Raw genomic sequence first — 25,079 nt, 5'->3', positions numbered from 1 at the left:
GCTGGGTCCCCGCGACGCGGCCGGGCCCCGGGGGGGCTTCCAGGATCCCACCACCAGCAGCCAGGGGAGTCGGGGCCGGGCGCCCGGCTGGGCGAGCCCCACCCCGCGCCCCACCCCTCCCGCCCCGCCACCTACCGCTGCGCCTTCGCCAAGCAGGAGCCCCGCCCCCGACATCTGGCTGAGACGCCCGCGAGCTCGGCCCCGGAGGGCGGGAGGGTCCCAAGGCCTCCCGGCCCCCAAATACCTCAGGAAACGGCCCCGCCGAGCCCCGCCCCGCCGCCCAGGGCCTCCTACCCAAAGACGCTGCCTCCGGGCCGGGCCCCGCCGAAACCCGGGGCGGCCAGCGCCTCTTCGACTTCCCCGGCCCCCCCCGGGAGGACCAGTTCGAGGAGCCCCCCGAATTCGCCAAGATCCTGCCCGACGGCTTGGCCAACATCATGAAGATGCTGGACGAGTCCATCCGGCGGGAGGAGGAGGACCGGGAGGCCGGGGCGGGGGGGGCCGGCTTCCCGCCCCCTCCCGCCCGGCTCCTGCCCGGCCCGCCCCCCCTGGCCAGACCCAAGCCCCCGCCGGCCCCCCCCGTCGAGTACCCCAACCCGGAGCCGCCCCGGCTGTACCCCTTCGGCAAGCGGGAGGAGGCCGGGAAGGGCCCCCCGCCCAGCACCGCCAGCCTGCTGCGGTCGCTGGCCAGCGTGCTGGAGGGGCAGAAACACGCCTACCGGGCCAAGAAGGCCCCCGCCCCGGCGCCGCCGCCGGCAGCACCGGCGCCGGCGTCTTCCTCGCCGTTTTCTACCTCAAGCCCGGCCTGGGGCGAGGCGCCGGCGGGGGCCTCGCCGGAGCCCCGGGCCCCCAAGACGGAGTCGGAGGTGCTGGAGGAGATCAGCCGGGCCTGCGAGACCCTGGTGGAGCGGGCGGGGCGGGAGCCCACCCCGCCGCCGCCGCCGCGCCGGCCGGAGAAGGAGCACCGGCGGCACCGGCGGGCCGGCAAGGACGGGCGGCGGCGGCGCCGCGACGGCAAAGCCCCCAAGGAGAGGAACCGGCAGGTGCTGGGCGACCTGGACCCGCAGCGCGCCGGCTGCCAGGGGCGGGAGAACGGCGCCCAGGGCGAGGCGGGCAGAGCCGGCAAGCCGCCCGCCGCCGCCGCCGCCGCCGGCCCCCCGCCCGAGCGCCGCCCGCCCCCCCGCAGGGAGGAGGGCCCGGGGCCCGGCCCCGCCGGCGGCGTGTGCCCGGCCGACCTGCTCAAGCTGCGGGCCCTGAGCGAGGGGCCCCCCAAGGAGCTCAAGATCCGGCTCATCAAAGTGGAGAGCGGGGACAAGGAGACCTTCATCGCCTCCGAGGTGGAGGAGCGGCGCCTGCCGCTGGCCGAGCTCACCATCGGCCACAGCGCCGCCGAGGTGGTGCGGGCCAGCAAGTGAGTCGCCCCGCCTGCACCCCGGATCCCCGCCTGCACCCCCAGACGCCCCTGCCCGTGCACCCCCCCCCGCCGCCCCGGGGCCCCCGCTGCCGCAGCCCCCGCCATGCCACCTGGCGCCCCCCAGTTCCCCCTGCCCGGCACCCCCGGCCCCCCACCTGCACCCCCGTATCCACCCGCCTGCACCCCGTCTCCCCTGCCTGCGCCCCGTATCCCCTGCCTGCACCCCAGTTCCCCCGCCTGCACCCCCAGCTCCCCTGCCTGCACCCCAGCTCCCCGCGTGCACCCCTCTCCCCCGCCTGCACCCCATCCCCTGCCTGCACCCCCAGTTCCCCGCCTGCACCCCAGCTCCCCTGCCCATGCCCCAGCTCCCGCGTGCACCCCCTCTCCCCGCCTGCACCCCGTATCCCCTGCCTGCACCCCAGTTCCCCGCCTGCACCCCGTATCCCCACCTGCACCCCTAGTTCCCCGCCTGCACCCCTGTCTCCCCCGCCTGCACCCCCAGTTTCCCCCGCCTGCACCCCAGCTCCCCTGCCTGTGCCCTCCCCACCTGCACCCCAGCTCCCCTGCCTGTGTGCCCCCGTCCCCTCGCCTGCACCCCCGTATCCCCGCCTGCACCCCCATCCTCCCACCAGCACCCCAGTTCCCGCCTGAGCGCCCCAGTTCCCCTGCCTGTGTCCCCCTCCTCTTGCCTGTACCCCAGTTCCTCCTGCCTGTGCGCCCCATCCTCCCACGAGCACCCCAGCTCCCCTGCCTGTGCAGTCCCCCAGTGCTCTCACGTAGCCCTCTTGGTGCCCCCAGACCCCACTCGAACCCCCCCCAAACACACATGGACCCGACCCCTCCCCATGCCTCCTGGGCCCGCTGGAGCCAGCCCTGTGCCGTACCGGGGGGGGGGGGTGCTGGGCCCTGCACCCCAACGTCCTGGGGCCAGAGCGGGGTCCAGGCAGCCACCCAGCGGGCAGCGGAGCTCACTGCACCCCCTTCATTGCCGTGATCCCCAGACCCCTGCCTGGGACGCCCCCTGCCCCATAGCCCCCCCCAGCCTCTGGGACGTCCCCTGCCCCATAGCCCCCACCCCAGCCCTGGGACCCCTCCTGCCCTGCCCCCAGGCCTGGGACCCCTCCTGCCCATAACCCCAGCCCCTGGGACCCCTCCTGCCGCATAACCCCCCAGCCCTGGGACTCCCCTGCCCCATAGCTCGCCCCAGCCCTGGGACCCCTCCTGCCCCATAGCCCCCGGACGTGCCCTGCCCCAACGGGCTCGTTCTCCCCAGGCACGCCAAGGTGAAGGGGAAGTTCAAGGAGTCGTATCTCTCGGCCGCCCAGTCCGTGAAACCCCCCGTCCCCGAGGAGACGCTGCCCCGGGAGAAGCTCAACCCCCCCACGCCCAGCATCTACGTGAGTGACGCGCCGGGGCGGGGAGAGCGGGGGTCCAGGGGTACCGGGGGCTGGGAGCAGACGGGATACCTGGGGAGGGTACCGGGGGCTGGGAGCAGATGGGGATACCGGGGAGGATACCTGGGGGACGAGGATACCGGGGGTGCTGGGAGCAGACGGGGATACCTGGAGGGGAGGATACCTGGGGATGAGGATACCGGGGGCTGGGAGCAGATACCTGGGGGCGAGGATACCGGGGGGAGGATACCTGGGGGACGAGGATATCGGGGGCTGGGAGCCGATGGGGATACCGGGGACGAGGATACCGGGGGGGCTGGGAGCAGACGGGGATAATGGGGAGGATACCTGGGAGGATGAGGATACCGGGGGCTGGGAGCAGATGGGGATACTGGGGACGAGGATACCAGGGGGCGGTGGTACCGGGAGGATACCTGGGGGAGGATACCGGGGGACGGGGTACCGGAGGATACCTGGGGCGAGGATACCGGGGGACGGGGTACCGGAGGGGACGGGGGTTACCAGCCGTTTGCTTTTCTCACACTCCCTCCCCCCGGCAGCTGGAGAGCAAACGCGACGCCTTCTCGCCCGTCCTGCTGCAGTTCTGCACCGACCCCAAGAACCCCATCACGGTCATCCGGGGGCTGGCCGGCTCCCTGCGCCTCAGTGAGTGCCGCGCCGGGGGGGGGGCCCAGCCCGTGTCTCTCTCCCGTGGCCAACACGGACGGGGGACTCGGGGGGACGGGGCCCGGCCCGTGTCTCTCTCCCGTGGCCGATGCGGACGGGGGGCTCTGGGGGTCGGGGCCCGGCCCGTGTCTCTCTCCCGTGGCTCTGGGGGATGGGGGACTCGGGGGGACGGGGCCCGGCCCGTGTCTCTCTCCCGTGGCCGATGCAGACGGGGGGCTCTGGGGGGGGATGGGGCCCGGCCCGTGTCTCTCTCCCATGGCTCTGGGGGTCGGGGGCCCGGCCCGTGTCTCTCTCCCGTGGCCGATGCGGACGGGGGACTCGGGGGGATGGGGGCCCGGCCCGTGTCTCTCTCCCGTGGCCGACGCGGACGGGGGGCTCTGGGGGGACGGGGGCCCGGCCCGTGTCTCTCTCCCGTGGCCAATGCGGATGGGGTTCTCTGGGGGGACGGGGCCCGGCCCGTGGCTCTCTCCCGTGGCTCTGGGGGGGACGGCGGCCCAGCCCCTGACTCTCTCCCCCCCCGTGTCCCCCCCAGACCTAGGCCTGTTCAGCACCAAGACGCTGGTGGAGGCGAGCGGGGAGCACGCCGTGGAAGTCCGCACCCAGGTGCAGCAGCCCTCGGACGAGAACTGGGACCTGTCGGGCACCCGCCAGGTGTGGCCGTGCGAGAGCAGCCGCTCGCACACCACCATCGCCAAGTACGCCCAGTACCAGGCCTCCTCCTTCCAGGAGTCGCTGCAGGTCAGTGCGGGGGGGATGGAGGATGGCGTTAAGGGGACGGAAGGGGAGAGTTAAGGAGATGAGGGGATGTTAAGGGGATGGAGGGAGGGCGTTAAGGGGACGGAAGGGGAGAGTTAAGGACATGAGGGGATGTTAAGGGGATGGAGGGGGTGACGGACACCACCATCGCCAAGTACGCCCAGTACCAGGCCTCCTCCTTCCAGGAGTCGCTGCAGGTCAGTGCGGGGGGGATGGAGGATGGCGTTAAGGGGACGGAAGGGGAGAGTTAAGGAGATGAGGGGATGTTAAGGGGATGGAGGGAGGCGTTAAGGGATGGATGGAAGGAGAGTTAAGGAGATGAGGGGATGTTAAGGGGATGGAGGGGGTGACGGACACCACCATTGCCAAGTACGCCCAGTACCAGGCCTCCTCCTTCCAGGAGTCGCTGCAGGTCAGTGCCGGGGGTGCCGGGGCGCCAACCTCCCGCGGGGGCCATGGGGAATGGGGGGGCCCGGACCCCACCGTCGGCACGTCTGGGGGAGCCCGTCTCCAAAGGGGGTGCCAGGTGCCCATGGCAGAGCCCCGGTTTGTGCCGATGGGGGGCCCGGTTTGTGCCAATGGCGGGGGGCTGTGTGTGGGGGGGACCCCGGGTTGTGCCGACGGGGGGGCCGTGTGGGGGACCCTGGTTTGACGCCCTCTCTCTGGATCAGGAGGAAAAGGAAAGCGACGAGGAGGACGCCGACGAACCCGACAGCACCACGGAGACGCCCCCCAGGTACGATGGGAGCATGGGGGTGGGGGGAGGGAATTGGGGTGCCCCCCCTGCACGCCCAGCCCTGCCCTGCCTGCTCCTTTATCACAGCTGGGGGGGTGGCTGTGACCCCAATATTGCAGGGGCTCGTGACCCCAGTGTTGGCGGGTTGGGGGGCGGTGACCCCCGATATTGAAGGGGGGCTGCAGTTCTGTGCTTGGGGGAATCCGCGGGGAGACGGGACCCAACATTTGCCAGGCGTTTGAGGGGATCGCAGCGGAGGGGACCCGACCCCCAGTTTTGGGGCGCTCCAGGGAAGGGGGCGTCGGGGGACACATGACCCATGGGGATCGCGCCACGCTCATTGCGGGAGGGATAAGGGGCTTGGGGGCGGGGGAGCCCGAACCCTGAGCGGGGGGGTGGGGGCAGAGGGAAGGGAGAGCCGGGGGACCCCTCCCCGCACCCCCATAAAGCCTCTCTCTCCCCAGCAGCAACGTGGACCAGAAATCCCCCCAGATCATCAAATTTGGGACCAACATCGACCTGTCCGACGCCAAGCGGTGAGGGGGCGGGGTGGGGGGGCAGGGAGGTGTGGGGGGGAAGATCTGACCCCCACGTGCCTGCCCGGCGCCTGTGGGGGGCACGGGGCGGGTGGGTTTGCCACGCCCCCCCTCTGACAGGCTGCCCCCTAGGAAGAGAGGAGGTCTGGGCCGGGCGGGGGGCTCTCTGTGGGGGGGGAGGGGGACCCGTGGGGACTCGGTGTGTGTGGGGGGTGAGGACACCGTCTGACATCCCCTCGTTGCCAGGTGGAAGCCGCAGCTGCAGGAGCTGCTGAAGCTACCGGCCTTCATGCGGGTCACGTCGACAGGGAACATGCTGAGTCACGTGGGTCACACCATCCTGGGCATGAACACGGTGCAGCTCTACATGAAAGTGCCAGGCAGCCGGACGCCGGGTGAGTGGGGGCGGGGAGCGGAGGCCGGGCCGGGTCGGAGTGTCCTGGAGGTGGGGGGGGGGTCCGTCACCCCCTCCATCCCCTTAACATCCCCTCATCTCCTTAACTCTCCCCTTCCGTCCCCTTAACGCCCCCCCTCCATCCCCTTAACATCCCCTTCCGTCCCCTTAACGCCCTCCTCCATCCCCTTAACATCCCCTCATCTCCTTAACTCTCCCCTTCCGTCCCCTTAACGCCATCCTCCATCCCCCCCGCACTGACCTGCAGCGACTCCTGGAAGGAGGAGGCCTGGTACTGGGCGTACTTGGCGATGGTGGTGTGCGAGCGGCTGCTCTCGCACGGCCACACCTGGCGGGTGCCCGACAGGTCCCAGTTCTCGTCCGAGGGCTGCTGCACCTGGGTGCGGACTTCCACGGCGTGCTCCCCGCTCGCCTCCACCAGCGTCTTGGTGCTGAACAGGCCCAGGTCTGGGGGGGACACGGGGGGGGAGAGAGAGTCAGGGGCCGGGCCGCCGTCCCCCCCAGAGCCACGGGAGAGAGACACGGGCCGGGCCCCGTCCTCCCAGAGCCCCCCGTCTGCATCGGCCACGGGAGAGAGACACGGGCCGGGCCGTCATCTCCTTAACTCCCCCTTCCGTCCCCTTAACGCCCCCCCTCCATCCCCTTAACATCTCCTCATTTCCTTAACTCTCCCCTTCCGTCCCCTTAACGCCCCCCCTCTATCCCCTTAACGCCCACCGTCTCCTCACATCGCGCATCGCTCCCCCCCCTTCAGGCCACCAGGAGAACAACAACTTCTGCTCCGTCAACATCAACATCGGGCCGGGCGACTGCGAGTGGTTCGCGGTGCACGAGCATTACTGGGAGACCATCAGCGCCTTCTGTGACAGGTCAGGGGCGGGGCCAGGGCCTGGGGGGCGGGGCCTGAGCGTGGGGGGCGGGGCATTACTGGGAGACCATCAGCGCCTTCTGTGACACGTCAGGGGCGGGGGCAGGGCCTCGGGGGCAGGGCCAGAACCTTGGGGCGGGGCCAGGGCCAGAGCCTCGGGGGCGGGGTCAGAGCCTCAGGGGCGGGGCCAGGGCCTCAGGGGCGGGGCCTTACTGGGAGACCATCAGCGCCTTCTGTGACAGGTCAGGGGCGGGGCCAGGGCCTCAGTGGCGGGGCCAGGGCCACAGGGGCGGGGCATTACTGGGAGACCATCAGCGCCTTCTGTGACAGGTCAGGGGCGGGGCCAGGGCCTCGGGGGCGGGGCCAGAGCCTTGGGGGCGGGGCATTACTGGGAGACCATCAGCGCCTTCTGTGACAGGTCAGGGGCGGGGCCAGGGCCTCGGGGGCGGGGCCAGAACAGGGGCAGGGCCAGGGCCAGAGCCTCGGGGCCAGAGCCTCAGGGGCGGGGCATTACTGGGAGACCAGCCGCACCTTCTGCGACAGGTCAGGGGCGGAGCCAGAGCCTTGGGGGCAGGGCCAGGGCCTCGGGGGTGGGGCATTACTGGGGGACCATCAGCGCCTTCTGTGACAGGTCAGGGCGGGGCCAGAGCCTCAGGGGTGGGGCCAGAGCCTTGGGGGCGGGGCATTACAGGGAGACCATCAGCGCCTTCTGCGACATGTCAGGGGCGGGGCCAGGGCCTCGGGGGCGGGGCCAGGGCCTCGGGGGCGGGGCATTACTGGGGGACCATCAGCGCCTTCTGTGACAGGTCAGGGGCGGGGCCAGGGCCTCGGGGGCGGGGCATTACTGGGAGACCATCAGAGCCTTCTGTGACAGGTCAGGGGCGCGCCAAGGCCCTCGGGCGGCGCCAGGGCCTCGGGGGCGGGGCATTACTGGGAGACCATCAGTGCCTTCTGCGACAGGTCGGGGCGGAGCCAGGGCCGTGGGGGCGGGGCCAGGGCCACAGGGGCGGGGCATTACTTGGAGACCATCAGTGCCTTCTGCGACAGGTCGGGGCGGAGCCAGGGCCTTGGGGGCGGGGCCAGGGCCACAGGGGCGGGGCATTACTTGGAGACCATCAGCGCCTTCTGCGACAGGTCAGGGGCGGAGCCAGGGCCTTGGGGGCGGGGCCAGGGCCACAGGGGCAGGGCATTACTTGGAGACCATCAGTGCCTTCTGCGACAGGTCGGGGCGGAGCCAGGGCCTTGGGGGCGGGGCCAGGGCCTCGGGGGCGGGGCATTACTGGGGGACCATCAGCGCCTTCTGTGACAGGTCAAGGGCGGGGCCAGGGCCTCAGGGGCGGGGCCAGGGCCTTGGGGGCGGGGCATTACTGGGAGACCATCAGCGCCTTCTGCGACAGGTCGGGGCGGGGCCAGAGCCTCAGGGACGGGGCATTACTGGGAGACCATCAGCGCCTTCTGCGACAGGTCGGGGCGGGGCCAGGGCCTCGGGGGCGGGGCCAGGGCCTCGGGGGCGGGGCCAGGGCCTCGGGGGCGGGGCATTACTTGGAGACCATCCGCACTGAGTGCAGGGGCAGAGCCCTGGGGCTGCACTGGGGACCCGAGTCTCACTCTCCCCCCCCCCCCCCCGGCAGGCACGGCGTGGACTACCTGACGGGCTCCTGGTGGCCCATCCTGGAGGACCTGTACAAATCGAACATCCCCGTGTACCGGTTCATCCAGCGCCCCGGGGACCTGGTGTGGATCAACGCAGGCACCGTGCACTGGGTGCAGGCCACGGGCTGGTGTAACAACATCGCCTGGAACGTCGGGCCCCTCACAGGTGCGGGCAGAGGGGCCGGGGGGGGGGCCTCAGAGGGCGGGACGTCGGTGGCTGTGGGGCCGGGCGGCGGGGCCCGGGGGGAGGATAGCAGAGGGGGCTGGGGTTCACGCTGAGAGACAACCATCGGACAGGTGCGGAGGAGCCCGTGGTTCGGACAGAGACGTCCTTGAGGGGAGGATCTATTCATGGAGATTCTCTGCGTCCTCGTAACCGTGACCCATAATATAATTAAAATTAATATCCCTGTGGCGGGGAAAACACCACCCGGTAGCATTTCGTTTCAGAAAGGGGAACTACACAATTAGTGAACCAGAAACGAGAGGGTGCGGTGCCGAAAGTGAAATCCCTGCAAACTTGCGTGGAAACTTTTTAAAGAGGCGAAAAGGGCGTCCTTTACAAAGTGGAAGTTAAATCCTAGGGGGGGAAATCGAAAGGATCATAAACACTGGCAAATGAAGTGGAAAAATACAAGGAAGGCCAAAAAAGAGTTGGAGGAACAGCCAGCCAAAGACTCAAAAAGTCAGAGCAGCATTTTTTTTTAAGTACGTCGGAACCAGGAAGCTGCCAAACAGCCAGCGTGGACGATGGAGGTGCTAGAGGAGCACTCAAGGACGATAAGGCCATTGCGGAGAAATTAAATGAGTTCTTTGCATCCGTCTTCACGCCTGAGGGCGACTCCCGACCCCATACCCACGAAAGCTCATGCTCCCAAACGTCTGTTAGTCTACAAGGTGCCACAGGACTCTTTGCTGCTGTTACAGACCCCGACTAACACGGCTCCCCCGCCGATAATTGTCATCTGTAACCTATCGTTTAAATCAGCGTGTGCACCAGCTGACTGGAGGGTAGCTAATGTGACGCCAATTTTTAAAACGGGCTCCAGAGGTGATCCCGGCACTTACAGGCCGGGAAGCCTGACGTCAGCAAACTGGCTGAAACTATAATAAAGAACAAAACTGTCAGACACGTAGATGAACGTAATTTGTTGGGGAAGCGTCAACGTGGTTTTAGTAAAGGAAAAATCGCGCCTCGCCAATCTACTAGAATTCTCTGAGGGAGGTCGACAAGGGGGATCCAGTGGATCTAGTGTACTTAGATTTTCAGGAAGCCTTTGACAAGGTCCCTCGCCAAAGGCTCTTAGGCAAAGTAAACGGGATAAGAGGGACGGTCCTCTCATGGATCGGTAACTGGTTAAAAGACAGGGAACAAAGGGTAGGAATAAATGGCCAGTTTTCAGACCGGAGAGAGGTAAATAGTGGTGTCCCCCAGGGGTCCGTACTGGGACCAGTCCTGTTCAACATATTCATAAAGGATCTGGAAAAAGGGGTAAACAGTGAGGTGGCAAAATGTGCCGATGACACAAAATTCCTCCAGATAGTTAAGTCCCAGGCAGCCTGCGAAGAGCGACAAAAAGGATCTCACAAAACTGGGTGACTGGGCCACAAAAATGGCAGCTGAAATTCAGTGTCGATAAATGCAAAGTGACGCACCTTGGAAGACACAATCCCAACTCTACGTGTACAAGGACGGGGTCTATATTAGCTGTTTCCACACAAGAGAGGGATCTTGGAGTCACTGTGGGTAGTTCTCTGAAAACATCCGCTCCATGTGCCGCGGCGTCAAAAAATCAAACAGGACGTTGGGAATCGGGATAAATAAGAGGACGGGAAATATCCTATTGCCTCTATAAATCCATGGGACGCCCACACCTTGAATACTGCGAGCCGATGTGGTCGCCCCGTCTCAAAAAAGAGATATTGGACTTTGGAAAAGGTTCAGAAAAGGGCAACACACATGATTCGGGGTCTGGAACGGCTTCCGTATGAGGAGAGATTAATAAGACTGGGACTTTTCAGCTTGGAAAAGAGGCGACTAAGGGGGGATATGACGGAGGTCTATAAAATCATGACCGGGGTGGAGAAAGTAGATAAGGACGTGTTGTTTACGCCTTCTCATAACACAAGAACTAGGGGTCACCCAATGAAATGAATAGGCAGCAGGTTTGAAAGGAACACAAGGACGGTCAACCTGGGGAACTCCTTGCCAGAGGAAATTTTGAAGGCCAAGACTATAACAGGGTCCTGGTGGGTTCAGGGGGGCAGAGAATGGGGCATGTCCCCTCTAGGGGGCACTGGCTCCCCTCCGGCCCCAGGGCAGGGACTGGCTGGCTGCAGGGGGGTGGGATGGGGAATGGGGCCCAGGGCGGCGGCTGTGTCTGGGGTGGGATTTTGCCGACCGCTGCCTCACCCTCTCCCCCTCCCGCAGCCTATCAATACCAGCTGGCCCTGGAGCGCTACGAGTGGAACGAGGTGAAGAACGTGAAATCCATCGTGCCCATGATCCACGTCTCGTGGAACGTCGCCCGGACGGTCAAGATCAGCGACCCCGACCTCTACAAGATGATCAAGTGAGCGGCGCCCCGGGGACGCCTCCCCACCCCGCCCTGCCTCCTGCCCTGTGAGCACAGCGGGTGGGCATGGCGGGGGCCCCCTCGCAATTGGGGTGGGAGTTGCCACCCCATTGAGATGCATGGGGCAGCTCCCCCGCTCTCAGAGCAACGGGCTCAGGCTCTCGGCAGACTCAGGCAGTGTCGGTGACACTTAGGGCAGCAGGAACCCCCCCTCCGAGCGTCTCTCTCCCCCTCTCCGCCCCCCTCACTCGCTCCTGGTCGTCTCTCCCTGCCAGGTATTGCCTCATGCAGTCCATCAAGCACTGCCAGGTGCTGCGGGAGACGTTGGTGCGTGCCGGGAAGAAGATCGCCTACCAGGGCCGGGTGAAGGACGAGCCGGCGTACTATTGCAACGAGTGTGACGTGAGTGCCGGGGCCGGCGAGGGGGGGGTCCCGCTGCCGCCGCTAGCTACCGGCCAGCTCCTCTAGCACCCGCCGGGCACTAGAGGTCGCTGTGTTGCCAGATTTTTCCCGTCCTTCGGCCGGGACAGCCACACCCCTCGGCCTCGAGGGCTGGTGACCCGGCCCGACCCGCACCCGAGGGCGTCCCTTCCGCTTCCAAACCTGCAACCTGCCGCTTCAGTCGGAGATGGGATCCGCCGTCCCCGAACTGTCGGGCAGAGTTGGCTGCGCCTCTCCTCAGAGGTGGGCGCAGCAGAGACCCAACCGAACCACCCTTCTTTGCTTCACCGTCTCCCAGCTCGGATTCTGCTCTGACAGGGTGTGTGGTTAATAAAATCCACGGTTAAGGAGAATCCACCTTTGTGGGCAGCAGGGAATGCCAGGTTCTGTGCATGAGATTTGTTTTTCTTTAAAATGCCTCCTGTCCCACATCCAGTTTGGGATTTCGTTGCGGCGTCAGCCTCGTCCGCACTAAGAGACGGGTTCCGTAACGGGCTAAAAGCCAGAAACAGTGAGTATGAAACGCGGTTTGTTTAAAAGAGAGAGAGAGCGAGAAAAAGGCAGCTCACGCGTTTTGGATACGCCGGGCACGTGGCCGCAAACCCATTGCCGCTGAAAACGGAAGAGGCGGATCGTAAGCAAGGCGGCGGAACGGCGCGGCCGGCCGGGGAGGAAACGGAGCGACGACCAAACGGGGTGCACACGGACTCGGCGAAATGCGGAGGAGGAACGTGACGAGAGCGACTCGGCGAAAGGGGGCACAACCGGATTAGCGACGCGGCTCAAAGGGGTGGAAACCGAGGAGCGAGGAGTCTGTCTAAATGGGAAGGAAATGGATTCCTGACTCGTCGTAAGGGGGAGAAAATGGAGGAGAGGTTTGGCTAGATGCGGTGTGGAAGAATTAGCCATCATGCTAAATATGGAGTAAATGGATAAAGAATTTAGCCGAACGGCACAAACAGGATGCAGCCGTCAGAATGGAGGGCAGAGCGGTCCGCGACTTGGCTAACGTAGGTGGATTAGCCATTTAAACGGGCCGAAAACGGATCCGTCCTTTGGCTAAACGGGATGCGCACGGCTTAGCCAAGGGGCTACACGCGGTGAATCTGTTCAGCGCGGCATAAATTGATCGGTGACCCGGCTGAACAAGGTTTCAATGGATTCACGACTCCACAGAACCGGACCCGGAGAGCGAGCGAGTCGGCGAAACGCGGTGCAGCCCGGTGAGCGGTTTGGCTACGCACGGCAGAAATGGGGCAGCCGCGTGGCTACGCAGGGAGAAGACGGACGAGCCACTGGGCGAAACGTGGTGCAAATGAATTGGCGACGGGTGAAGAGGGAAGAACCGAGAGAAGAGGACGACCGGGCGCTTGGTGGCCGGAGAGGAGGATGCCGGAGCCCGGGATGGGATCGGAGACGGCCGGCAGCAGTCAGGGCCGGCCGCAGAGCAAAGCACCGAGGGCAGATTGGCCGAACCGCCATGGGAAGACGCGGCCGACCGGCTCTTAAATGCAGCCCAACTTATGGGGCGTGGTTCGCCCTGCCGGGGATCCCCGGTGACCCTCCATGGGGGGCGACATTCGGGGCAGCCAGGGCTCCGCATCGAGGGAGAGCCCCTGGTTCTGGAGACCTGACACCGGCAGAGCACGGACTAGTGTGCGAACCATCTGGCACCGTCGCGGTGCGGCCGCAGTGTGTCATGTGCCTCTTAAAGCACCGGGGCGGGACCCAGGACTCCTGGGTTCTCTCCCCGGCTCTGGGAGGGGAGCAGAGGCTGGTGGGTCAGAGCAGGGGGGCTGGGAGCCAGGACTCCTGGGTTCTCTCCCCGGCTCTGGGAGGGGAGTGGGGGCTGGTGGGTTAGAGCAGGGGGGACTGGGAGCCAGGACTCCTGGGTTCTCTCCCCGGCTCTGGGAGGAGTGGGGCTGGTGGGTTAGAGCAGGGGACTGGGAGCCAGGACTCCTGGGTTCTCTCCCGGCTCTGGGAGGAGTGGGGCTGGTGGCTGTGAGCAGGGGCTGGGCGCCTGGACTCCTGGGTTCTCTCCCGGGCTCTGGGTGGGGTGTGGGGGCGGGGGGGTTAGAGCAGGGGCTGGGATCCAGGCCACTCCTGGGTTCTCTCCCGGCTCAGGAGGAGTGGGGCTGGGGGACTGGAGGAAGCGGGTTCGTGGACTCCCGGCTCAGGGAGGGCCTGTGCCTGTAACCGCGGTGGCTGGGACCCTTGCCAGGACTCGTTCAAAGACGTCCCCAGCTCTGGGAGGAGTGGCTGGTGGGTTAGGGCAGGGGCTGGGATCCAGGACCCAGCCTGGGTCCCGCGGCCTCTGATGGGGTCGGGGGGGGGTGGGGGACTGGCTCTAGGACATTCATTAACACGGCAAAGGACGTGGGGGGGCTGGGAGCCAGGACTCCGGGGTTCGCTCCCCGGCTCTGGGAGGGGAGTGGCTGGTGGGTTAGGGCAGGGGGGCTGGGAGCCAGGACTCCTGGGTTCTCTCCCCGGCTCTGGGAGGGGAGTGGGGGCTGGTGGGTCAGAGCAGTGGGGGCTGGGAGCCAGGACTCCTGGGTTCTCTCCCCGGCTCTGGGAGGGGAGTGGGGGCTGGTGGTTAGAGCAGGGGGGCCGGGAGCCAGGACGCCTGGGTTCCATTTCTAGCTCTACCCTGCCCCCAGTTTCCCTTAGGGCGGGGGCCCGGTGCCGCACCGCCCGCGCGGTGCAGCCGGCAGCCAGGAGGGGGCGCTCACGCCCGTCTGTCCCGCCCCCGCAGGTGGAAGTGTTCAACATCCTGTTCGTGACGAGCGAGAACGGCGGCAAGAACACGTACCTGGTGCACTGCGAGGACTGCGCCCGCCAGCGCAGCGCCGGCCTGCACGGCGTGGTGGTGCTGGAGCAGTACAAGACGGAGGAGCTGATGCAGATCTACGACGGTTTCACCCTGGTGAGGGCCAGGGGGCGCTGGGGGGCAGGGAGCGGGGCGGGGGCTCAGCAGGGGGCGCTCTCCCCTGGCAGGGGGCTGGCACGAGGGCAGCGCTAGGGGGCGCTGTGTGGCAGGGAGCGGGCGGGGCTCAGCAGGGGCGCAGGCGCTCTCCCTGGCAGGGGCTGACCCCAGGGGCGCGCTAGGGGCTGTGGGGCAGGGAGGCAGGGGGCTCAGCAGGCGCTCTCCTGGCAGGCAGGGCTGGCACTAGGGGCGCTGTGGGGCAGGCTGCGGGGCGGGGGCTCAGCAGGGGGCGCTCTCCCCTGGCAGGGGGCTGACCCCATGGGGCACTAGGGGCGCTGTGGGGCAGGGGGCAGGGGCTCAGCAGGCGCTCTCCTGGCAGGCGGGGCTGGCACTAGGGGCGCTGTGGGGCAGGGAGCAGGGCAGGGGGCTCAGCACGGGCGCTCTCCTGGCAGGGGCTGGCCCCAGGGGCGCGCTAGGCGCTGTGGGGCAGGGAGCGGGGCAGGGGGCTCAGCAGGGGGCGCTCTCCCCCGGCAGGCAGGGCTGGCACTAGGGCAGCGCTAGGGGGCGCTGTGGGGCAGGGCGCGGGGCTGGGGGCTCAGCAGGGGGTGCTCTCCCCTGGCAGGCGGGGCTGGCACTAGGGGGCGCTGTGGGGCAGGGGGGCAGGCAGCTCCAGCAGGCGCTCTCCCCGGCAGGCAGGGCTGGCACAGATCAGCAGGGGGCGCTGTGGGGTGGGGGGCTCTCCTGGCAGGGGCGCTGTGGGGCAGGGAGTGGGGCAGGGGGCTCAGCAGGGGGCGCTCTCCCCCGGCAGGCAGGGCTGGCACTAGGGGGCGCTGTGGGGCAGGGAGCGGGGCAGGGGGCTCAGCAGGGGGCGCTCTCCCCTGGCAGGGGGCTGGCCCCAGGGCACATTTTCCCGCCCGGGGTCCCTTTTTCCCTGGGGACTCGCTGGAGCGTCCGCTCCCGGGGGAAATTCTGCACCCAAAAAATGAAAATTCTGTGGTCAATATTTTAAACTTCCGCAGATTTTAATTGTGAAAAATCCCAGCATCGTCTCTGGCCGGTTCCAATTATTTTGGTCCTTTATTTCAAAATGCCCGTCAGCAAGGACGTCCGAATGACACCACAGAAACGACCCGGGCGCTGTATTTTTGAGGTGTCCCCGCATCCCGCCCCCGTCCCCGTGGGACCCTGCGCCCCTTTCCCCGTCTCCATGCGCCCCCACTCAGCCACTCCCTCCCCCATCCCCATGTAGCCCTGTGCCCCCACTTTGCCACCCCCCTCAGCCCATGTGGCCCTGCACCCCCGCCCCCATCCCTATCTGTCCTTCCCCCTGCCTCTGCCTGTGCCCGTGTCCCCCCCACTCTCACTCCCATTCAGCTCCTGCCCCCCCACTAGCCCTTCTGAACCCCCCCTCTGTGCCTCTTAAAGCACCAGGGTGGGACCCAGGACTCCTGGGTTCTCTCTCCGGCTCTGGGAGGGGAGTGGGGGCTAGTAGTTAGAGCAGGGGGGGCTGGGAGCCAGGACTCCTGGGTTCTCTCCCTGGCTCTGGGAGGGGATGGGGGGCTGGTGGGTTAGAGCAGAGGGGGCTGGGAGCCAGGACTCCTGGGTTCTCTCCCTGGCTCTGGGAGGGGAGTGGGGGCTGGTGGGTTAGAGCAAGGGGGGCCGGGAGCCAGGACTCCTGGGTTCTCTCCCGGCTCTGGGAGGAGTGGGGCTAGTGGGTCAGAGCAGGGGGCTGGGAGCCAGGACTCCTGGGTTCTCTCCCGGCTCTGGGAGGAGTGGGGCTGGTGGGTTAGAGCAGGGGGCTGGGAGCCAGGACTCCTGGGTTCTCTCCGGCTCTGGGAGGAGTGGGGCTGGTGGGTTAGGGCAGGGGGCAGGGAGCCAGGACTCCGGGGTTCTCTCACCGGCTCTGGGAGGGGAGTGGGGGCTGGTGGGTTAGAGCAGGGGGGGCTGGGAGCCAGGACTCCTGGGTTCTCTCCCTGGCTCTGGGAGGGGAGTGGGGGCTGGTGGGTTAGGGCAGGGGGGCTGGGAGCCAGGACTCCTGGGTTCTCTCCCCGGCTCTGGGAGGGGAGTGGGGGCTGGTGGGTTAGAGCAGGGGGGAGCTGGGAGCCAGGACTCCTGGGTTCTCTCCCTGGCTCTGGGAGGAGTGGGGCTGGTGGGTCAGAGCAGGGGCTGGGAGCCAGGACTCCTGGGTCCTCTCCCCGGCTCTGGGAGGGGAGTGGGGGCTGGTGGGTTAGAGCAGGGGGGAGCTGGGAGCCAGGACTCCTGGGTTCTCTCCCTGGCTCTGGGAGGGGAGTGGGGGCTGGTGGGTTAGAGCAGGGGGGAGCTGGGAGCCAGGACTCCTGGGTTCTCTCTCCAGCTCTGGGAGGGGAGTGGGGGCTGGTGGGTCAGAGCAGGGGGGCTGGGAGCCCCATGTGCCCCATATTGTCCGTCCCCCCCATATTACCTGTCTCCTGACCTGGCCCAGGTGGTGTGAAGACGGCGGCAGCCTCGTTCTCTTCCCTATCGGCTGCTCTCTGTTCTGGTGCCGCAGCGGCCCCTGGTGGACAAAAGGAGGGACTGCAGCCTCTTTTCTGCGGGGGGCGGAGGGGATTCTGCGCGGCCCATGAATTCTGCGCGTGCGCAATGGTGCTGAATCCCCCCAGGAGTCAACGTCAAGGGAGGGTATTGGGGGGAGGGGGTGCCCTGCTCCCACCCACAGGACTCCTGGGTCCCATTAACCCTTTCTTTCCTTCCCACCCGCAGGCTGGATCCCCCAGCTCCAGATGAGCCAGACCTCGCCCAGGCGCTTCCTGGGCAGAGACAGGAATCAGCTCCCCCTTCCCCAGCGCCCCCCCTGCCCCGCTGGGGGAAGGAGGGGCCATCTCGGCACCGCCCGTCCCAGTGGCCAATCGCAGACAAGCTCTTGTTTACACCGGAACCTCTCCGGCCCAATCGGCTTTGCTGTTGAAACGAGGGACGGGGGGGGCGGAGCCCCAGAAGCGGCCAATCTTCTGCGTGATCCGAGGAGCCAATCCGCAAGCAGCCTGTGAATACAGAAACTCAAACAAAACGAACTTTTTTAATTTATTCTTGAAAATGACCTTTCGGGGGGGGGGGGAAACTTTTTAAAGAAAATATTTTTTTTTTTTTTGGAAAATAATAAAAAACACAGAGAAAAAAAAAGCAAAAACCCGCCCAGGAGACGGGCAAAGGGAAACCGTGGCGCCTGGGCAGCTCGGCGGGGCCGGCGGGCGGTTCCCCGGCAGACACACGGGGACAGGAGATCGGCCGCGCGCAGGAGAACACGGACTCTGGAGCTCAGCCAGGATCTCTCTTCGTCGACGGAGCATTAACTCGTTCGTTTTGCAGGGGCGGGGGGGGGGGGGGGTTGGGCAGTTTTTTTTTTTTTTTGTCGTCTTTTTACATTTTTCTCGTCAGCAAATGAAGCAAAAAAAACACAAAACCACGAAAAAAAACAACCAACCAACCACGAAAAATACGGGTTTTTCACGCAGCAATTTCCCTTCGTTTCCTCTGTGTGCGTTTGTGGCGGTGGGAGATTGTACATTGGTTTCTATGTATATTGGCGCGGGGCGGGCGGTTTGTGCGGGCGTGCGTGGGCTTCATTCTCACTCTGCTTTCTTAAATCCTGGCCGCTTGGCGTGGGAGGGGGGGGCTTTTTATTCCACGTGTTCCTGGCTTGGTTTCGTTTTCTTCTGAACTCACGTGAAGGAGCCAATTCCCGCCGGCTTGGGTCGCCGATTGTGCAAACGATGGTGCAAAAAGGGGGAGCGAGGACCGGTGCGCAGCGTCCGGCCCCCGTGCGCAGGGCGTCGCGGGAGCCCTGCCCCCGGGAGCCGCCTTCCCCTGGGTTAAGCGTTTCGTGCAATCGCAGCCGCGGTTTACACTTCTCTCAGGTCAGCCACAGAAACTGAGCCGGGACAGCAGGACAGAAAATCTGCCTTAACCCCCCCGCCGGCCAGGTTGCGCCTCCCCACTTCTCACTTGTTTGGAAACCGGAAACACGTCGGGTGCTTTTTCCTCGGTTGTTTTTTCTTTTGTACCTCCAGGCCTCAGATTTTTGCAATTTGTAAATTGTCCTCTGTTGTTGTGTATTTTTTTTTTTTATTTATACATCATTTTTGTAATGATTTCTCTATTTATTGGTTGCTATTGAGGGGTTGATTTGAGCGTTCGGGGGGGGGTGTTTTTTTTAAAAGGCCTTTTTTTTTTAATCGTGTGTATTTGTCTGTTTCGCGCCGGAATTGTTGCGTTCGGTTTTTTTGGGGGTTTTTTTAATGTTAAGCTCGGCCCATCCCCGGCATCGTGAGACGGGGGGGGGGCTTGTTCAGTGTTTTGCCTCTTTTCATGGTGCTGAATTCCATAATCACTGTGCGATCGGGACTTCTGTTCATTTCCTTTGGAGGACTCGCGTCCCTTTCCCCCTCCCCTTGTAGAAAATCCCCCTCCTATCCCAGCATCTCGCCAACACACTGAACGAAACAAGCGGAAGCCTAGGTCCTCCTGGATCATACTGTACTGTAAGGCGACAAAGGAAAAAAAAAAATCTTATTTTGTAAATGTAAAAAAGATTAAATTAACTCACAGAGATACAGCAAAGGCCTCGGTGCGTTTTTGTTCCAAAGGGGACGGCGAGGTTCTTCGGCGACGCCCAGGAACCGGGCGATAAGTCCCTGGGCCGGGATGGGGTGATTCGCCGTCTCTTGGTGGCTTCACGTCAAACATTTCCGGGAAGATGCTTTGGCCAAACCCTACCAATGGATCCTCTTCACGGCTGAGAAGTGCCGGGGGCCGTGGCAAAAAGTGGTGAGCGGGCAGAGAAGAAGCCACAGAAAGGATCCCAGGGCTCCAGGAGGGGCCACGGTTACGTGGGGAGGAAATCCTGGGCGGTCAGAGGGGACGATCAAGTGGATCTTCTGACCTGAAACTACCCTGGCATCGTTGAAGCAGCAACTGCCCATGACGGCCATAAAAACATACGTTCGGCCACATTGGGTCAGGCCAAAGGTCCATCTAGCCCAGTGTCCTGTCTGCCGACAGCGGACAATGCCAGGTGCCCCCGAGGGAACGAACAGAACGGGGGATCACCGAGTGACCCATCCTCTGTCACCCATTCCCAGCGTCTGGCAAACAGAGGCTGGGGACACCATCCCTGCCCAGCCTGGCTAATCGCCATTGATGGACCCGTCCTCCATGAACTTCTCTAGGTCTTTTTTTACCCCTGTTCTAGTCTTGGCCTTCACAACATCCTGTGGCGAGGAGTTCCCCAGGTTGACTGTGCGTTGCATGAAGAAATACGTCCTTTGGTTTGTTTTCAACCTGCTGCCTGTTCATTTCATTGGGTGACCCCTGGTTCCTGTGTTATGAGAAGGAGAAAACAACACGTCCTTATCTACTTTCTCCACACCAGTCATGATTTTATAGACCTCCGTCATATCCCCCCTTAGTCACCTCTTTTCCAAGCTGAAAAGTCCCAGTCTTTAATCTCTCCTCATACGGAAGCCGTTCCAGACCCTGAATCATTTTTGTTGCCCTTTTCTGAACCTTTTCCAATTCCAATATCTTTTTTTTGAGATGGGGCGACCCCATCGGCACGCAGTATTCAAGGTGTGGGCGTCCCATGGGTTTATACAGAGGCAATAGGATATTTTCCATCCTCTTATCTATCCCTTAATGATTCCCAACATCCTGTTTGATTTTTTGACGCCGCGGCACATGGAGCGGATGGTATAGCAGAGCTGGCAGGGGCTGCGGGTCGGGAGTGAGGGGCACCGGCAGTGCTGGGGGGGCAGGGCTGGGCTGGCAGGGGCTGCGGGTCGGGAGTGAGGGGCACCGGCAGTGCTGGGGGGGCAGGGCTGGGCTGGCAGGGGCTGCGGGTCGGGAGTGAGGGGCACTGGCAGAGCTGGGCTGACAGGGGCTGCGGGTCGGGAGTGAGGGGCACCGGCAGGGCTGCGGGGGCAGGGCTTGGCTGGCCGGGGCTGGGTCAGGAGTGAGGGGCACTGGCAGAGCTGGGGCAGGGCTGGGGAGGCTGCGGGTCGGGAGTGAGGGGCACCGCCAGAGCTGGGGGCAGGGGCTGCGGGTCGGGAGTGAGGGGCACTGGCAGGGCTGGGGGCTGGCCGGGGCTGCGGGTCCGGAGGGAGGGGCACCAGCCGGGCTGGGGGGCGCCCAGGGCGGGGCTGGCAGGGGCTGCGGGTCGGGAGTGAGGGGTCCGGCAGGGCTGAGCTGGCAGGGGCTGCGGGTCGGGAGTGAGGGGCACCGGCAGAGCTGTCGGGGGGCAGGGCCGGGCTGGCAGGGGCTGCTGGTCGGGAGTGAGGGGCACCGGCAGAGCTGGGGGCAGGGGCGGCGGGTGGGGAGGGAGGGACACCCGCAGAGCTGGGGGGGGCAGGGCTGGGCGGGCAGGGGCTGCGGGTCGGGAGTGAGGGCACCGGCAGAGCTGGGGCTGGCAGGGGCTGTGGGTCGGGAGTGAGGGGCACCAGCAGGGCAGGGGGCAGGGCCGGGCTGGCAGGGGCTGCGGGTCGGGAGTGAGGGGCACCGGCAGAGCTGGGGCAGGGCCGGGCTGGCAGGGGCTGCGGGTCGGGAGTGAGGGGCACCGGCAGAGCTGGGGGCAGGGGCTGCGGGTCGGGAGTGAGGGGCACCGGCAGAGCTGTCGGGGGGCAGGGCCGGGCTGGCAGGGGCTGCGGGTCGGGAGTGAGGGGCACCGGCAGAGCTGTCGGGGGGCAGGGCCCGGCTGGCAGGGGGCTGCGGGTCGGGAGTGAGGGGCACCGGCAGGGCTGGGCTGGCAGGGGCTGCGGGTCGGGAGTGAGGGGCACCGGCAGGGCTGGGCTGGCAGGGGCTGCGGGTCGGGAGTGAGGGGCACCAGCAGAGCTGGGTGGCAGGGGCTGGGGGCTGCGGGTCGGGAGTGAGGGGCACCGGCAGAGCTGGGGGGGCAGGGGCTGGGGGGCTGCGGGTCGGGAGTGAGGGGCACCGGCAGAGCTGGGGGGGCCGGGGCTGGGGGGCTGCGGGTCGGGAGTGAGGGGCACCGGCAGAGCTGCGGGGCAGGGCTGGGCTGGCAGGGGCTGCGGGTCGGGAGTGAGGGGCACCGGCAGAGCCGGGGGGGCAGGGGCTGCGGGTCGGGTGTGAGGGGCACCGGCAGAGCTGGGGGCAGGGGCTGCGGGTCAGGAGTGAGGGGCGCCGGCAGCGCTGGGGGCAGGGCTGGGCTGGCAGGGGCTGCGGGTCGGGAGTGAGGGGCACTGGCAGAGCTGGGGGCAGGGGCTGGGGCTGCGGGTCGGGAGTGAGGGGCACCGGCAGGGCTGTGGGGGCTGTGGGTCGGGAGTGAGGGGCACCGGCAGGGCTGGGGAGGGGTGACAGGCAGCGGATCAATTCAAAGCATCCTTGGAATCTGAGCAGGACAAATTCCTGCCCCCTTTCCGCATGGGGCGGGGAGGAATGAGCCAGAAACCCCCTCCCTTGTTCCAGGACTCGCCTCCCCTGCTGCCCCTGGATCGGGGCGGGGAGGGAAAGGAGGGTGGGGTCGGGGGCCCGGGCCGGCCGAGGCGGCGGGGAGGGCCGGGCCGCCCGCGGGCGCTATAAAGGGCAGCGCGCAGCGCCGCGCAGGACACCCCGGCCATGTCCGGCTCCCCGGCGGCGAGCGGGCGGGAGGAGCCCGGCGGGGCGCAGGGGGCAGCCCGGTGCCGCCGCCCCGTACGGCGCGGGGGCCCGGAGCTGGCGCTGGAGCCGGAGCCGGAGCTGGAGCTGCGCGGGGCGCTGGACTGTCTGGCCTGCGCCGTCCTGCTGAGCGCGCACAACCTGCTGGCGGCGGCGCTTTGCGCGCTGCTCTGCGCCCTGGTCTGCGCGGCCGCGCTGCTGCCCGTGGGCACCGCGCTGGGGCTGGGCTTCCTCTGCCACTCCAAGGTGAGCCCCCCGGGCCCCCCAACCTCCCGGAGCCCCACCCCCGGGCCCCCCACCCCCAACCCCTGAGTTCCCCTCTGTCCCCACAACCCCCCCAGACCTTCCACAGCCCCTCAGAACCCCCCTCTGTGACCCCCTCCCCTCTATGTCCCCAGCCCAGAGCCTCCCGCCCCTCTTCCCCCGCCCTACAACCCACCACAGAGCCAGCCCTCTGACTCCCGGGGCCACCCACAGAACAGGGCTGGCAGGGGCTGCGGGTCGGGAGTGAGGGGCACCGGCAGGGCTGGGGGCAGGGGCTGCGGGTCGGGAGTGAGGGGCACCGGCAGGGCTGGGGGCAGGGGCTGCGGGTCGGGAGTGAGGGGCACCAGCAGAGGTGGGGACAGGGGCTGCGGATCGGGAGTGAGGGGCACCAGCAGAGCTGGGGGCAGGGCTGCGGGTCGGGAGTGAGGGGCACCAGCAGAGCTGGGGGGGGCAGGGGCTGCGGGTCGGGAGTGAGGGGCACCGGCAGAGCTGGGCGGGGCAGGGGCTGCGGGTCGGGAGTGAGGGGCACCGGCAGAGCTGGGGGCAGGGGCTGCGGGTCGGGAGTGAGGGGCACCGGCAGGGCTGGGGCAGGGCTGGGCTGGCAGGGGCTGGGGTCGGGAGTGAGGGGCACCGGCAGAGCTGGGCTGGCAGGGGCTGCGGGTCGGGAGTGAGGGGCACCGGCAGGGCTGGGGCAGGGCTGGGCTGGCAGGGGCTGGGGTCGGGAGTGAGGGGCACCAGCAGAGCTGGGGGCAGGGGCTGCGGGTCGGGAGTGAGGGGCACCGGCAGGGCTGGGCGGGGCAGGGGGCTGCAGGTCGGGAGTGAGGGGCACCGGCAGGGCTGGGGGGAGGGGTGATATTGCTGCCCTTGGATTCCTGGGGGTGGGGGCTGGACCCCCCCCCCAGCCCCATGGAGCTGCTGGATGCTCTGGGTGGTCCCAGCAGGAATGTTAAATTCCCAGCAGCCCCAGGAATGGGGCGGGGGGGGGGGTTGCACGGTTGAAATGCAGGGGGTGGGCTGCGGGGGGGTTGAGACAAGCAAGATTAACCCAGGAGTCCTGGCTCCCAGCGCCCCCCCCGCCCCGCGCCAGGGAGAGAACCCAGGAGTCCTGCCGTTCCCCTCCCCCTCCCCGCCTGACAGCTGACGAAGCGCAGACCTGGGGGGTCTGGCTGTGGCCGATAACCCCGTGGGGCCGGGGCAGCCGGTCCTGGCGCAGCCAGCGCCTCCTGGTCCCCCCTCCCCGTGATCAGTCCTGACAAACGGGGGGAGGGGGCCTGGCGTTTGGGGAGGGGCGCTTAGCTGGCGTGTGTGTTTGCACGTTGGCCCGTCCCTGCACACTGCTTGCACACACGTGCGGGGGATCTGTAGTTGCGAGGCGTGCAAGCGCTTTTGCACGTGTGATGCCCGTGGAGGGGGGTGAATGGGCCCCTGCCTGGTGGCGCAGGCCTCTGCCCATGTGCGTGCAAAGGCCACGCCTCACCTGCGTACAGTCGTGCGAGCCCTCCGTGCCCACGCGTGTGCAAGCCATGGCTGGAGGAGGGCGCTGCTCTTTGCACGTTCGTGCATGGGCGTGCCGGCCCCTGGCGGAGGTGTGTGAGGGGCAGGGGCCGGCCCGGGCCTGGTGCGCACGCCTGTCGCACGCCCGCTGACCCTCCCCCCTTTCCCCCGCAGTTCCTGCACGCCCGGGTGGCCCCGTGCGAGGCCCATCTGCACGACGCCGGTGCCACGGCCCTGCTGGTGCTCGGCTTCACCCTGCTGCTGCCGCTCCTGGTGCTCGGCCTGGCGGCCTTCGTGCGGCTGGCCCGGCGCCTCCAGCTCGGCTACTGTCTCCTGCCCTACAGCCTGGCCGTCTACCGGCACCTGCCCGCCGGCCGCTACCACCAGGCCGCCTGGTGCTGCCCCCGCGCCCGCCCGCCCCCCGCCGGGGACAAGGTCTGGGTGTGAGGGGGGGGCCCCCCACCTGCGGGACCCCCCCCTTGGCGGCGACACCCCGAAGAGACCGGGGGGGGCAGCTCTTCGTTCGGGGGGAGCGACTCCGCTGGCTGCTACTTTCGGGGGCGGGAATGGGAATGGGGGCAGCGTTTGCACCTGGGGTTTGGGGGAGGGCTGGGGCTGGATTGGGGAGGGCTGTGGGTCTCTGGACCTGGTTTGGGGGGGCGGGGGGGGCTGTAGTTTAGGGGCAGGCGGGGTCTGAGCTGGATGGGGGAGGGAGCCCTGGGGGGCTGATGGGGACAGGCAGACTAGGGTGGCTCTGGGGTGGGGCCGACACGTGGGGGGGTCATTTTATTATCAATAAAAATCCTTTTCTCTCCAGCAGGTTCATTCCTTTATCCCCCCCCGCCCCCTGCAATGTTTGTGCCTCACTCAGGGAGGGGGGCACCCCCCCACCCTCAGGTCCAGCCATGGGGAAGGGCCGGGCTGGGGCGCTCCCCCCACATCTGCGGCGGGTTCCCATGGGGGCAGGCAGGCTGGGGCCTGGGGAACTCCCCTCCACAGGATATTCCCCAGGCCCCCCCCCCCAGGCCGTTCTCTGACCCCCGCCTGCCCCTCCGCTCCGGGGCTGGCCCGGCCCCACGGCAAAGCGCCGCTCAAGTTTCCCACGGTCGCAGGGAGCGGGCGGCAGGGCCCGGGCACCGGGGCGGGAACCACCCAGGGGGCAGGCACCCCACGGAGGTGCAGCCCGGCCGCCTCCTGCCGCTCCCACGCTGGGGGGGCAGAGGCCAGGGGTCAGGCCCGAGCCTGGGGAACCTGCCAGCAGAGGGGACAAGGGACTGGGGG

General features: G+C 67.0%; 2 protein-coding genes across 2 annotated transcripts in view; both read left to right on the top strand.

Moving 5' to 3' along the window:
• KDM6B (lysine demethylase 6B) overlaps positions 1-18,990 on the top strand; it is a 65,628-nt gene extending 46,638 nt beyond the window's left edge. Inside the window, exons 11-23 of the mRNA XM_039499682.1 lie at positions 250-1,411; positions 2,688-2,811; positions 3,369-3,474; positions 4,028-4,233; positions 4,923-4,987; positions 5,452-5,523; positions 5,770-5,918; positions 6,693-6,807; positions 8,438-8,625; positions 10,891-11,032; positions 11,311-11,437; positions 14,229-14,399; positions 17,139-18,990. Of these exons, the coding sequence (XP_039355616.1) occupies positions 250-1,411; positions 2,688-2,811; positions 3,369-3,474; positions 4,028-4,233; positions 4,923-4,987; positions 5,452-5,523; positions 5,770-5,918; positions 6,693-6,807; positions 8,438-8,625; positions 10,891-11,032; positions 11,311-11,437; positions 14,229-14,399; positions 17,139-17,162 (2,651 nt within the window). The 3' untranslated portion in view covers positions 17,163-18,990. The remainder of the gene's footprint in view (positions 1-249; positions 1,412-2,687; positions 2,812-3,368; positions 3,475-4,027; positions 4,234-4,922; positions 4,988-5,451; positions 5,524-5,769; positions 5,919-6,692; positions 6,808-8,437; positions 8,626-10,890; positions 11,033-11,310; positions 11,438-14,228; positions 14,400-17,138) is intronic.
• A 3,011-nt stretch (positions 18,991-22,001) lies between these two features.
• On the top strand, positions 22,002-24,361 carry TMEM88 (transmembrane protein 88). Its single transcript, XM_039500075.1, has 2 exons — positions 22,002-22,286; positions 23,973-24,361. Exons 1-2 carry the CDS (start codon positions 22,002-22,004, stop codon positions 24,243-24,245), a joined length of 558 nt encoding a protein of 185 aa, XP_039356009.1. The 3' UTR covers positions 24,246-24,361.
• The last annotated feature ends 718 nt before the right edge of the window (positions 24,362-25,079 follow it).

This window comes from Mauremys reevesii, linkage group 14 (genome assembly GCF_016161935.1).
Source record: "Mauremys reevesii isolate NIE-2019 linkage group 14, ASM1616193v1, whole genome shotgun sequence".
Lineage (NCBI taxonomy): Eukaryota > Metazoa > Chordata > Testudines > Geoemydidae > Mauremys > Mauremys reevesii.
Note: the sequence above shows the minus strand (reverse complement) of the source record. Positions and strands in the feature narration are given on the sequence as shown.

Coding starts and splice junctions, on each gene's coding strand:
- TMEM88 (XM_039500075.1), top strand. CDS start 22,002: ATGTCCGGCTCCCCGGCGGCGAGCGGGCGGGAGGAGCCCGGCGGGGCG. Junction 22,287..23,972: donor GCTTCCTCTGCCACTCCAAG/GTGAGCCCCCCG, acceptor TTTCCCCCGCAG/TTCCTGCACGCCCGGGTGGC.